General features: G+C 45.1%; 1 protein-coding gene across 3 annotated transcripts in view; it reads left to right on the plus strand.

Annotated features, from left to right (window-relative positions):
- The window catches only part of lmbr1 (limb development membrane protein 1), a 73,526-nt gene that overhangs the window by 34,078 nt on the left and 25,286 nt on the right, over positions 1-14,162 (plus strand). For all 3 annotated transcript variants that reach the window (XM_017703495.2, XM_017703496.2, XM_017703497.2), the window contains exons 8-10: positions 907-971; positions 1,352-1,424; positions 13,321-13,407. In XM_017703495.2, coding sequence (XP_017558984.1) covers positions 907-971; positions 1,352-1,424; positions 13,321-13,407 — 225 coding nt within the window. The remainder of the gene's footprint in view (positions 1-906; positions 972-1,351; positions 1,425-13,320; positions 13,408-14,162) is intronic.

The raw sequence follows: 14,162 nt of genomic DNA on the forward strand, positions 1-14,162 counted from the left end.
CTGACTTTCAAGTTGCATTTCAAGTTCTGATTACGTGGAATTTTATTCGTTAATGTAGCGAGTACATGGATGAGTCGAGGCGTTTTTCAGACTTTTAACAGATCTGAGACTTTACACTAAAATCCTTTTGCTTTGAGTGATTCTATACATTATTATACCTCTATACATTATGTTTATTGTATTAAAACATTCCAGTGTTCTACCCAAATTAACCGAATGTGCCAGTCGTGACTGTTTCGGTGACAATTTTAACTCATTTTGAGCTCAGAAGCTCAGCAAACTCAGCTTTGAGCAGCTGTTCACGCAGAAAATCACCATATTTTACATTAAAACACTAAAAAGTGCTGAACTGCAGAAAATACAGCGATTCTTAATGTTCCTCACTGACTTTCAGACTTTGGGACACATTTACTTCAGAACACTGGGATCTAACTGCTCAGCATGTGGCCATGAGGGACAGGGATGCAGCCCCACTGCCTGCTCTGAAATACAGGGGTGTGGCTAAAACAAGGCTCCTCCCACAACCCTGTGTTTTGGTAGTGACATGAAAACGTGGCCATGTTTTTGAATGTATATTATTTCAAAATAAAACACACGATAAATCAGAATCAACCTCACTTTAAAATAAGTTAAAAAGATCTTTAAAAAGGAAACAAACAAAAAAAAAATAGTATTATTATTATCAGAAGTGCAAATTTATGGGTTGGGGTTTAGGACTCCTCCCAATAGAAAAGCACTCTGTGAATGATGACTGAGAACATATTTAGCTGATATTGCCTCGGGTTTAAATGCATCAGATCATAATCCTTGTAAATAAATATGCTCTGAGGTGTGTGTGTGTGTGTGTGTGTGTGTGTGTGTGTGTGTGAGACACACAATAACAGACATCCTCTCCTTCTCTGACAGTGTGTACTCCAGTGGGTCTGTCCCGAATGTTCACCGTGATGGGTCAGCTGTTAGTGAAGCCCACGGTAGGTAGCCCAGCACAGCCGTGTGTTTCTCTGTTGTTTAAATATTGGTGAAATCGAAACGTTTGTCCAGTATCGAAGTGTTTGAAGACATTTTGCGTGAAACCCATCTACATAGCATTGACATAACCATGCCATAAGCATGTCATATGCATTCATGACGGGCCTCGTCCAGCGATGTAACCTATTCCTAACCTAACCCAGCCCTATCACCAGTACGGGGTTATGGCATCTGTCATGATAATTAATGAACTGTGTCATTAAATTGTCATATTGCCCACTCCTGTATACAGTTATTCTTTCTTTATGCCACTGTAACGTGTAAAGGATTGCTGGTAGTAACCGCAGCTTCCGTGACGTGTCTTCTCTGTTGTTTGTGTCAGATTTTGGAGGACCTGGATGAGCAGATGTACTGCATTCAGCTACAGGAAGAGGCCCTGCAGCACAAGCTCAATGGTGAGAGTGTTTGTTGTGTTACGGTCAGATCGATACATCCGATGGTGGCAGACGCCTGGAATGTCGGGATGTGTTTCCGCCTCTAATTGCACTTCCACATCAAACTTTTCAGTGTGCTATTTCTACATGGGAGCGTTTTTGATGTGAGTGAATGATAAGAAGGTGTTCAGTTGGCCCTCAGAAGTTGAGGGAAAAAAGCATGATGTTATTCTCCAACAGTGGCTTACTGACCGATACGATCATCTGCTCTCAATTATCACGCGTATTAACTCACACTTCTGGTCCGTATCTGCAAGTTTTGGAAGTGTTTTTGAAAATGTGTCTGTCCGCACGAGAACACAGTGACTCAAAAAGCACTGGCCTGAGCACGCCAGCGCAGTAGGGGGCGATAATACCCCGTAAAACGTGTCACACGGCCGGACAAGAACATTGTAATCATGCCTGTTCAGAGTTTATGAGGAGACTTGCCTCTTCCTATTTCCTCTGTTATATCAAAACAGGACTGGCAAACACTAGAGGGCGCCTGCGAGCGAGTCCTCAATGAATGGGAGTAAATGGAGCTTAATGGCTGAAAACAGACAGATGTGTTTCACTAAAAAAGCAAAGAAAACTATTCACTCTTTTTCTAGAGCAGCCAAGCTTTCGGCAGCAGGACGCTAACATTATTACAAGTGCTGATTGGTTAGTGTTACTGCTACTGAGAGCTGATTGGTTAGTGTTACAGCTACTGAGAGCTGATTGGTTAGTGTTACTGCTACTGAGAGCTGATTGGTTAGTGTTACTGCTACTGAGAGCTGATTGGTTAGTGTTACAGCTACTGAGAGCTGATTGGTTAGTGTTACTGCTACTGAGAGCTGATTGGTTAGAGTTACTGCTACTGAGAGCTGATTGGTTAGAGTTACTGCTACTGAGAGCTGATTGGATAGAGTTACTGCTACTGAGAGCTGATTGGTTAGTGTTACTGCTACTGAGAGCTGATTGGTTAGAGTTACTGCTACTGAGAGCTGATTGGTTAGTGTTACTGCTACTGAGAGCTGATTGGTTAGCGTTACTGATACTGAGAGCTGATTGGTTAGAGTTACTGCTACTGAGAGCTGATTGGTTAGTGTTACTGCTACTGAGAGCTGATTGGTTAGTGTTACTGCTACTGAGAGCTGATAGGTTAGAGTTACTGCTACTGAGAGCTGATTGGTTAGTGTTACTGCTACTGAGAGCTGATTGGTTAGTATTACTGCTACTGAGAGCTGATTGGTTAGTGTTACTGCTACTGAGAGCTGATTGGTTAGTGTTACTGCTACTGAGAGCTGATTGGTTAGTATTACTGCTACTGAGAGCTGATTGGTCAGTGTTACTGCTACTGAGAGCTGATTGGTTAGTGTTACTGCTACTGAGAGCTGATTGGTTAGTGTTACTGCTACTGAGAGCTGATTGGTTAGTGTTACTGCTACTGAGAGCTGGTTGGTTGGCATTACTACTACTGAGAGCTGATTGGTTGGCATTACTGCTACTGAGTGTTGATTGGTTAGTGTTGCTGCTACTGAGAGCTGATTGGTTAGTGTTACTGCTACTGAGAGCTGGTTGGTTGGCATTACTGCTACTGAGTGTTGATTGGTTGGCGTTACTGCTCCTGAGAACTGATTGGTTGGTGAGCGGAGCGGCTCATTGGCAGTTCATGCTCACTGACATCATACTCGAGTTTAAAAGCTCTTAAACATATAACAGCGGTTTTATAGCAAAACGACAACATTAACCCAAACCTTAAAGGTTAATAGCTCTTCAGACTTTTTACAGGGGAGTGAAAGGTGAGCGAATTTGAAGGAGGCTCCTCATAATGGAGCACTGTTTTGTCACACTCACACTGGCAGGCACTTCCTCGTCCTTCGTCTTTCCTTTCTTTCTGCTTTTTGAGAAGAAGAAGGAAGAAAAACCCCTCATATCACAGGAAGCATTCAGGCCATTCGCCAACTTGGACTTTCGCGTCAAGTCAAGCACGCAACCAAGTGTACAGATGCCAGTGAGCAGGGAGAAGTTTCTTCTCTATTGAATTCGTGGAGGTAGGCGAGATGGGCCCAGCTGATAGCACCCAGTTGCTTAATTCCCACGGCTGCCTCTCAATAGACTCTCATCTAGCTGTTTGGTTTCGTAGCGTTGACACCAAAAGCCCGGCCGCTTTGAACACCTGATAAAATAAGAGTAATCTGTCCTAACGATTTTTTTCATTTTCCATTTTCTCTTTCAAATGATACGCGTTTGATGTGTGGCGGCAGCCACCGAGACCGGACAACAAAAGGCCAGCGGCGATGTGGAATGCCTAAATGCTCGGCATTCTGGGAAGATACCATTCATGCTTGGAGGAGGGGGTGAGAACCAGAGAGGACGTACCTTCTTTTTGAGGTGAATTCAGAAGCGGCAGGTGATGCAGGTACAAAGGGGGAGAAGCTGGAGTTCAGAGAAGGTCGTCTATGTCCTCCGTCCTCTCCTGCCCTCCGGTTCTTATCCTCTACGCAGCGGACCCACAGTGCGTTTTACGGCCTGTTTCACTGCAACGTTCAGGAGGTTGTACCTTGGGAGGTGTCCTGTGAGAGGTTTAGAGTCTCGCTTATCAAAGGCATCTCAGTAGGTTTGGCTGGAATCCGCTTTGGTAGTTTTAGCTTTAAAGGAATAGTTTGGCGAAAAATCACATTTACCTGATTTTGTTGTCATTCCATCAGCATAATGTGTGCAAGCAGTCAGTGCCGGCTATGCCTCCCGAATCAAGATATCAAGATATCAAGAAAAAGGTAATTTGATCAGAGCTGTTGATCCGTACCTTAGTCATAAATTATCTTTGAGTGCCAGTCAAGCGTTGTTGCCAGTGATAACACATCAATACATCCATAATTGTCTTAAGTACTGAATCAGCGTGCACATCACGGGAGCTAAAAACACACAGATCAGTAGAATCGCACTGTTTTTTGGTCTGTAGGTCAGTGATGTTCTGTCTTTAACATCGACTTCACCATCAAACGCTGTTGTGATCGCAAAAGTAAGACTAGCTGACCGTCACGTGTCGATGTTTGGTGGGGTTATTCACTCTCAACTGCAGTTATTGTGTAGCTAAAGCTAAATAGATCTATCCTTAACTAATTCGACCCCATAATTAATCAGTCGATTAAAGTCAATGCTCAAAACTGTGGAATTTATCCTTCACCTCAAGACTGTTAGACACTGAACGTCACGCGAAACAGGCAAACTGTGATGTTGTGCAGGATGCTTTCTCCTCATTCAGGAGCTGAAACTGTACGAGTGCTTTCATTCACAGCTGGATCGCTGGATCTCGGTTTGAGCTGATTCTGGAGATGCAGCTCCACGTGAGACGAAGTTCAAAAGTGCAAATAAGATCTTCTCTCCTTACAGAACAAACAAGTGACATTGCTGCTGTCCATTGTGGAAAAGTGAAAGTATGATGAGCTTCATCGCTGAAACACTGAGTGCTTCCACACAGGCTACAATTCATGTTTGCAGCTCAGTCTGAGCTGTTTTTGGAGATTCGGACCCTTTTGACGTTTGTGAAGAAGTTCTGTTTGCTGTAACGCGGCTGCTCCGTCATCTTAGTTGTCGTCTGGTACGACGAAGTTTCAGGGCAAATAAAATAACGTTGCGTTTTCACAATCTGAAAAATCCCGTTTGGTGCGCAAGATGTAGGTTCTACACGTTTGTGAATTAATTTATTGTCGTCCAGATAAAACACACGAATAAGTCGCGCTCGGTGTGTAAAGGCCTTAACGCTCGACTGGTGACAGCCTGAGCTGGGCACAGACTTTGGTAGCGTTATGGAGAGATGGCCAAACGTTAACCCTACTTATTCTTGCTTTCCAAAGGTTTCTCCTTGGCTGACTCAGCTCTTCAGCCTCTTTCCCGTCACAACGTCCGACAGCTGGGATACTACAGAAGCGTATTCCTTCTTGTTTTAGGTTGCTGTTGTTACTACAGTCATGAAGCATTCAGCGCTTAGTGGCTTCTACCTGTCGGGATGCTTGATTACCTAACGGACGGGTGCCACTGTTGCTGCTATAATGGCATGTTAACAATATGCCGGTGGTGACAAATGTGACGTCATTTGATTACTTTACTGACCATTAGAGAACACGTTTTCATTTTTGAAGAAAATGAAAAATCCTGTGAAAATGTTGAAGCTGAGGGGCGTGACGCTGCGCTCAATTTCAAGACTAATAAAGCATCAAACGCTAGTTTGATTCTGGAATACCCCCTCAAGATCATCACCCCGAGTTTCATTAAAGGAGTTGTGGGCAAAGCGTCTCATTACACTCTCAATCCTGCTTTGACGCGTTCCCTCCACTTCCTCCTGAAAGCGGGGAATCCCCTCGTGTAGAGTCGAGTGGGAGGACAATGCCGTCTAAGCCGGGGAAGGGAAGACCCCTCAAATATCCCCTCTAATGATGCCACCAAAAAACTGTCTTTTCAAAGTCGGAAAATCTCAGGATCCCTCGCGTTCATGTTACAGTATCAAAGACGGGCGACTAATTAAAATCCGCACCACACGGCGAAAGTTTGGGGACGTTTAACTCTTCAAAATGTTTGAAGTGCAGATGATTCTCTTCGTTTTCTTCTGTCGGTCGCAACAGCTCAGCATATAAAAGCCTACGCAGGTTCATTTGGAGGGAAAATGGGATGGCGTTTAAAAATGAGTGACTGTCGTAGCTTGGAGATGAAGACAGAGGCCACGTTTTGTACCCCCTTGTTGTGATGCCAGCGCCTTTGGGCCAATATGTGCTTCTGACAGTAGATTGGTAAAGAAAATAGTCAGATCTGTGTTTATAAACCTGCTCTTCTTACCAATATAGATGGATATGAAACCAAAGGTTGAAGATAAACAATTTTCAATTAAGTAAAATAAGGGAACCGCAAAACGGTGAAAATCTAATTGTTTTAAATCAAATCACGTTTATTGTCACATGACATTTTGAGTGAAAATCTTAGGTGCGTAGGCCTCTTATAGAATTTAAATACAAAAAAAGAATATAAATATTTAAGAATAAAAGAAATATATATGCATACATACACCAATCTGAATATACACATGCACAATATACACTAGTGTTGCACTATTCCAGTGTACAGTAATAAGTTCTGTATGTGCAGTTAGTCTGAGGTATGTAATTAATGAGATGCAGGTTCTCAGGGATAGAAGACTGATATAGAACCTTCCAGATTGTACAGGATATGGATAGAAGACGTACAAGATGTCAATCTATATGTGTGAGTACAGATTTGCTGGATTGAAGGTGCAGTAAGATCAGAGTGTGTCTGAAGAGATGGGAATGTAGTGTGGATTGTCCATGGAGATCATCATGATCACTGGTGCAGTGACAGGCCTCCAGACCAATACACCTGATGGCCCGGGGGGTCTCAGAACCGGCTGCATGCTTCTGTACCTCCTCCCGCTTGGCAGCTGTGAGAACAGACAGTGGCTTGGGTGGGTGGAGTCCTTTAGAATCCTCTTGGTCTTCCTCAGGCAGCGGCTGGTGTATAAATCCAGGAGGATTGGGAGCTGGACTCCGGTGATGTGCTGGGCTGTCCGCACCACCCTCTGCAGAGCTTTCTGCTCAATGGCAGTACAGTTTCCATACCAGGAGGTGATGGAGCTGTTAGAACGCTCTCCACAGTACATGTGTAGAATGTTCTGAGGATGCAGGGGTTCATGCCAAACCTCTTCAGCCGCCTGAGGTGGAAGAGGCGCTCTTGTGCCTTCTTTACCCCCCGTGTGGTGTGTTCGCTCCATATCAGTTCCTCTGAGATGTGAACACCAAGGAACTTGAAGCTGCTGACCCTCTCTACCGTGGCTCCATTGATGGTGATGGGGGTATGCACTCTCTTACTTCCAGAGTGTCAGACAGCTGACCTCTTCTCTGAAGGCCTTCTCGTTGTCATTGGAGACTAGGCCAACAATTGTGGTGTCATCTGCAAATTTGATGATGACATTGGAGCTCTGTCTGGCTGAGCAGTCGTGGGTGTACTGGGAGTATAAGAGAGGGCTGAGTGCACAGCCCTGAGGAGCTCCGGTGTTAAGGGTCAGTTATTAATTTGGAAATGATCTGATGTTCTGCAAACAGTCGTTACTTTATTCATTTTTCAGCAACAGGAAAACAAAAACAGAAAATGTACTTAACATATGGGACACCATAGCAACATCTAAACAACCACCTGGGATATCATAGTAACAGCATGGCAGCACCTTACAATCACCTGGGGCGCCATAGCAACTGCCTTGCAGCACCAGCGCAACCAACTTACAACCACCAAGCAACACCTTAACAGTAAGCTGGAATATCATAGCAACTACTTTGAAAACAAAGACTTTTGGAACATTATTTGTAAATTATTTGTACAACTCAAACTTCGTGCCGCAGAGATTACAGCACTGAGGAATCTGATTACTGAGCTAAACTCCAGCCTCTATCAGATTTCTAGACCTGACTCCACTCTCAGAAATCAGAGTAAGAGCTCACAGCACTGAGGAATCTGATTACTGAGCTAAACTCCAGCCTCTTTATCAGATTTCTAGACCTGACTCCACTCTCAGAAATCAGAGTAAGAGCTCACAGCACTGAGGAATCTGATTACTGAGCTAAACTCCAGCCTCTTTATCAGATTTCTAGACCTGACTCCACTCTCAGAAATCAGAGTAAGAGCTCACAGCACTGAGGAATCTGATTACTGAGCTAAACTCCAGCCTCTATCAGATTTCTAGACCTGACTCCACTCTCAGAAATCAGAGTAAGAGCTCACAGCCCTGAGGAATCTGATTACTGAGCTAAACTCCAGCCTCTTTATCAGATCTCTAGACCTGACTCCACTCTCAGAAATCAGAGTAAGAGCTCACAGCACTGAGGAATCTGATTACTGAGCTAAACTCCAGCCTCTTTATCAGATTTCTAGACCTGACTCCACTCTCAGAAATCAGAGTAAGAGCTCACAGCACTGAGGAATCTGATTACTGAGCTAAACTCCAGCCTCTTTATCAGATCTCTAGACCTGACTCCACTCTCAGAAATCAGAGTAAGAGCTCACAGCACTGAGGAATCTGATTACTGAGCTAAACTCCAGCCTCTTTATCAGATTTCTAGACCTGACTCCACTCTCAGAAATCAGAGTAAGAGCTCACAGCACTGAGGAATCTGATTACTGAGCTAAACTCCAGCCTCTTTATCAGATTTCTAGACCTGACTCCACTCTCAGAAATCAGAGTAAGAGCTCACAGCACTGAGGAATCTGATTACTGAGCTAAACTCCAGCCTCTTTATCAGATCTCTAGACCTGACTCCACTCTCAGAAATCAGAGTAAGAGCTCACAGCACTGAGGAATCTGATTACTGAGCTAAACTCCAGCCTCTTTATCAGATTTCTAGACCTGACTCCACTCTCAGAAATCAGAGTAAGAGCTCACAGCACTGAGGAATCTGATTACTGAGCTAAACTCCAGCCTCTTTATCAGATTTCTACACCTGACTCCACTCTCAGAAATCAGAGTAAGAGCTCACAGCACTGAGGAATCTGATTACTGAGCTAAACTCCAGCCTCTATCAGATTTCTAGACCTGACTCCACTCTCAGAAATCAGAGTAAGAGCTCACAGCCCTGAGGAATCTGATTACTGAGCTAAACTCCAGCCTCTTTATCAGATCTCTAGACCTGACTCCACTCTCAGAAATCAGAGTAAGAGCTCACAGCACTGAGGAATCTGATTACTGAGCTAAACTCCAGCCTCTTTATCAGATTTCTAGACCTGACTCCACTCTCAGAAATCAGAGTAAGAGCTCACAGCACTGAGGAATCTGATTACTGAGCTAAACTCCAGCCTCTTTATCAGATCTCTAGACCTGACTCCACTCTCAGAAATCAGAGTAAGAGCTCACAGCACTGAGGAATCTGATTACTGAGCTAAACTCCAGCCTCTTTATCAGATTTCTAGACCTGACTCCACTCTCAGAAATCAGAGTAAGAGCTCACAGCACTGAGGAATCTGATTACTGAGCTAAACTCCAGCCTCTTTATCAGATTTCTAGACCTGACTCCACTCTCAGAAATCAGAGTAAGAGCTCACAGCACTGAGGAATCTGATTACTGAGCTAAACTCCAGCCTCTTTATCAGATCTCTAGACCTGACTCCACTCTCAGAAATCAGAGTAAGAGCTCACAGCACTGAGGAATCTGATTACTGAGCTAAACTCCAGCCTCTTTATCAGATTTCTAGACCTGACTCCACTCTCAGAAATCAGAGTAAGAGCTCACAGCACTGAGGAATCTGATTACTGAGCTAAACTCCAGCCTCTTTATCAGATTTCTAGACCTGACTCCACTCTCAGAAATCAGAGTAAGAGCTCACAGCCCTGAGGAATCTGATTACTGAGCTAAACTCCAGCCTCTTTATCAGATTTCTAGACCTGACTCCACTCTCAGAAATCAGAGTAAGAGCTCACAGCACTGAGGAATCTGATTACTGAGCTAAACTCCAGCCTCTTTATCAGATTTCTAGACCTGACTCCACTCTCAGAAATCAGAGTAAGAGCTCACAGCACTGAGGAATCTGATTACTGAGCTAAACTCCAGCCTCTTTATCAGATCTCTAGACCTGACTCCACTCTCAGAAATCAGAGTAAGAGCTCACAGCACTGAGGAATCTGATTACTGAGCTAAACTCCAGCCTCTTTATCAGATTTCTAGACCTGACTCCACTCTCAGAAATCAGAGTAAGAGCTCACAGCACTGAGAAATCTGATTACTGAGCTAAACTCCAGCCTCTTTATCAGATTTCTACACCTGACTCCACTCTCAGAAATCAGAGTAAGAGCTCACAGCACTGAGGAATCTGATTACTGAGCTAAACTCCAGCCTCTTTATCAGATTTCTAGACCTGACTCCACTCTCAGAAATCAGAGTAAGAGCTCACAGCACTGAGGAATCTGATTACTGAGCTAAACTCCAGCCTCTTTATCAGATTTCTAGACCTGACTCCACTCTCAGAAATCAGAGTAAGAGCTCACAGCCCTGAGGAATCTGATTACTGAGCTAAACTCCAGCCTCTTTATCAGATTTCTAGACCTGACTCCACTCTCAGAAATCAGAGTAAGAGCTCACAGCACTGAGGAATCTGATTACTGAGCTAAACTCCAGCCTCTTTATCAGATTTCTACACCTGACTCCACTCTCAGAAATCAGAGTAAGAGCTCACAGCACTGAGGAATCTGATTACTGAGCTAAACTCCAGCCTCTTTATCAGATTTCTACACCTGACTCCACTCTCAGAAATCCGAGTGCTGTTTATATGACTGTCTGATTAATCAGATTCTTCCATCACTGTTAATCTTCATCATCTGTCTGTAAAGCACTTTGAGCACCGCTGTGAAAGTGCTCTATAAATAAAGATATTAATATTGTTATATGAAGTAAATCGCCGTCCGTCCGAGTCGTTCACTGAACGAGTTCGTTTCCTTCGCCCAGAAGCTCGGATCTGCTCGTTTTCCCTGATTAAATAAAGGCTCCGCCGCTTCCAGACGAGCGCTGGTCATTTCTGAGGGGTGTTTGGCCTTCCTGTGGTGTTTGTGTGTCTAGGTGCGGAGAGCCAGTGTCCTTGGTCTTGGCTCGCCCGCCGCTCTTCATTGTTGTCCAGATGCGCAGTGGCAGGGTGACCTTGCGGAGCCTCCTGCGCGAGCGCGCTGCTGCTTTGCATAATCAGGGCTGATGTAATGCAGAAGCGGCCGAAGCGCCTTCAGAGAGAACTGACATCATCTGTTCTGTGGCCGCTCGGTTCACCTCTGCAGCAAAAACGCCACGCGGCACCTCCGCCAGCGCTGGTGTGAAGGACACTACGCCGGGCAGCGTGTCTTAAAGGGATAGTTTGGCCAAAAATCTCATTCTCACCAGCGTCCGGCTGTGGTCCTGTTCAGTTTGGGGATGCAGTTTTTCTCACTAATCAGCCAAACTTGGACCCCAATTCACCCCTCACCCCTACCACTCAGCCCTACCCCTCTGTTTTGCATGTTAATGTCTAGGGGTGGGGTGTCCCGGTTCTGGTTGAGATAGAGGGGTGGGGTGAAGTGTTGGGGCTACATGGTTTTTCAGAGACTCCAAACAGAGAGAGATGAGAAAAACAGAAAAACCGGCGAGACGGAGAACAAGAGACCACAGAAACCCACAAACGTGAGAATTTCCTCTGTTAAAAACTCCAATAATCACTGATTTATCTCAGTTTAATGTCGTTTCAGTGGATTTTGGTCGTCTTTCTTCATAACAAGCATAAAAAAATCACTAATAGTGTGCTGATGTCTCGGTAGCTGGCTAGCTAACTTTCCCGTTCCACCTTAAATAGATAAAAACCGTTTAAGGTGGAACGGGAAAATACAAACAATCTGGAGAATTTCTGACTTCAGCTTCACATCACTGAAGAATTAGGGGGGGTGATAATAAATAACTTCCCCCCTCTTTGAAGGCGTATGATCCCTAAATGTAACTAAAGCCCAGCAGTGAGGAGCTGAACTTTCCCCTCCTCTGCTGTCCCTGCAGACGGGCAGGGTCGCCTACAGAGCGGCGCTAGTAGCTGTTAATGAAGTGATGCTCTTTTATTAGAGGGTCTCATTTCAGAGGGAAGATCTCAACCACTGCCCTGTAGCTCAGGAACAAGGGGTTAGAGTGACCCTTGAAAACAAGCTGTGGGGTAAAAAGAAGAAATGGGACGGGGCCTTATGTTTATTATTCTGCTTCTTCACCAGATAAGTGGTTAGTTTGTTCATGAATCGTATTATTCGGTATTACTGGCTTGATAATTAATGCTTCTTAAGACGGGGGGTGGGGTGGGGGGTGGTGGGGGGGGATTGGTGCAGTCGTGCAGTTGGGTCATTTATGTATTTTTGCCACATATGCAGTTGTGGCCGTTGTGTTTGTGATGTAAAGGTGAGACGTCGGCCTGGATGCTGTCCCTTCTCTGACTGATCAGTCCAGTCTTGCTCAGCCGGCCGTGACGTTCCCCGGCGGTTTGGTTTGAGGGCTCAGACTTTCCCTAAACATCAGAGGCTGAGGAAAGAGCTGCGGCACACCTGCTGCTGTTTTTTTCTTCTTCTCGTCTTTTTGTTTGGCTTGTTTTGTTTTCTCATACGTCTTCATTAGAGGAAGCTGCAGCCGCTGCTAGACAGGGCGTGTCATAATCATCTTAATAATCCTGGTTTTGATCAAAGTGATCGGCTGCTGCTCTCGCTGGGACGGATGAAAGATTGAGTTTTTATTGCATGCCAGTAACGCTGTAACAGTGAGCTAATTGCCTGTGTGTGTGAGTGTGTGTGTGTGTGTGAGTGTGTGTGTGTGTGTGTGTGAGTGTGTGTCCCCGGAGGCTCTGCAAACCGATCCCTGGCTTTGAGGAGAAAGCGAGTGACAGGAATGAGGCAGAGAGGCGGAGAGAATGAAACAGATTTTTCCCCCCCAAAAAAAGCTCAGTAAGGCTGAGCTCTGTGGTTTTCCGTGGAGAACCCCGCTCTTGGTCACTGCAGTGCTGAGAATGACCCACCACCTGAATAGTACCTGCTCTGTGAGGGTCCATGGGGGTCCTGACCACTGAAGAACAGGGTAACAGAGCATCAGAGAAACAGATGGACTACAGTCTGTAACTGTAGAACTACAGAGTGGAACTAAGCGGTCAGTGGAGCTGATAAAGTGGACAGTGAGTGCAGAAACAAGGAGGTGGTCAGAATGTTACGTCTGACCGGTCTGAAGTCTCAGTGCAGATATTTTTTCAGGTGGAACTCTGTACAAATCCTGCTGCCGTTGTCTGGAGTAATTATTTTATATATATTTTATCTTTATCACTCGAATAATCGGCGTCTGTCTCCGTGTTCCTCTTTCTCTAGGCTCGGCGTCCAATTCCTATTTGCGGCCGAATTCCCAGCATCTCTACAAGGAGCTTGACAACATCCGCACCCAGAGGACCAAGCTAGGTGAGATGAGCTTCACCACCTCAGCACGTCTTCGGAGTCCCTCTGTGAGCCTGCAGCTCTCGCCCACTCAGACCCCAGGGAGCGGGCGCCCAGGCTCGTGTGCCTCCAAATGCAAATTGGTTTGATTTCTTCATTTGGAAGGAGGCCAGATAGGCTCCTGTTGTGCAGTCTTAATTGTCTGCGTTGGTCTGTTTTGGGGGCTATTATAAATGACTCCAATTAGACGTAAAGTTGGACGGAGACAAGGCCACAAAGGCACTTAGGATATTGGACAGAGAGGCGAACTTTATTGTGGCTGCCTCTCGGAGTGAGGTCATTCATTTGGAGGCTGCCTGGGGGCACGCGCAGGGAAGGCGGCCAAAGCGCCTGCCAGGCTGGACCTGCGTCAGAGAGGGACGGACAGGAAGGCAGGGAGTGATGGACATAGCGCTGGACAGAAGACAGAGTAGCTTTAAAATCACACGAGGCAAAGATTCTGCCCAGAAACGTCACGGCAGTGAGGCAGAACTAGCTACGTTTGTTATAATTCATTTTTTTTTAATCGGTGTTGTAAATGCCTTGGAATATTAATGCGATTAAAAGGAACATCACACCTGCTTGGAGGGTTCTTCAGTTTAATTCTACGTGTTTTTCAGTCATTTTGATGGTAGTCTTTTGATTTCCGCCGAGTCGAGCGAGCAGGTCAGCGTTTATGAAAGTGTTTATTGTGTCAGTTTGACGGTTTGATATGAAGAAAAGAAAAGCAGTTGTCCGTT

The sequence above is a fragment of the Pygocentrus nattereri genome, chromosome 2, assembly GCF_015220715.1.
Source record: "Pygocentrus nattereri isolate fPygNat1 chromosome 2, fPygNat1.pri, whole genome shotgun sequence".
Taxonomy (NCBI): domain Eukaryota; kingdom Metazoa; phylum Chordata; class Actinopteri; order Characiformes; family Serrasalmidae; genus Pygocentrus; species Pygocentrus nattereri.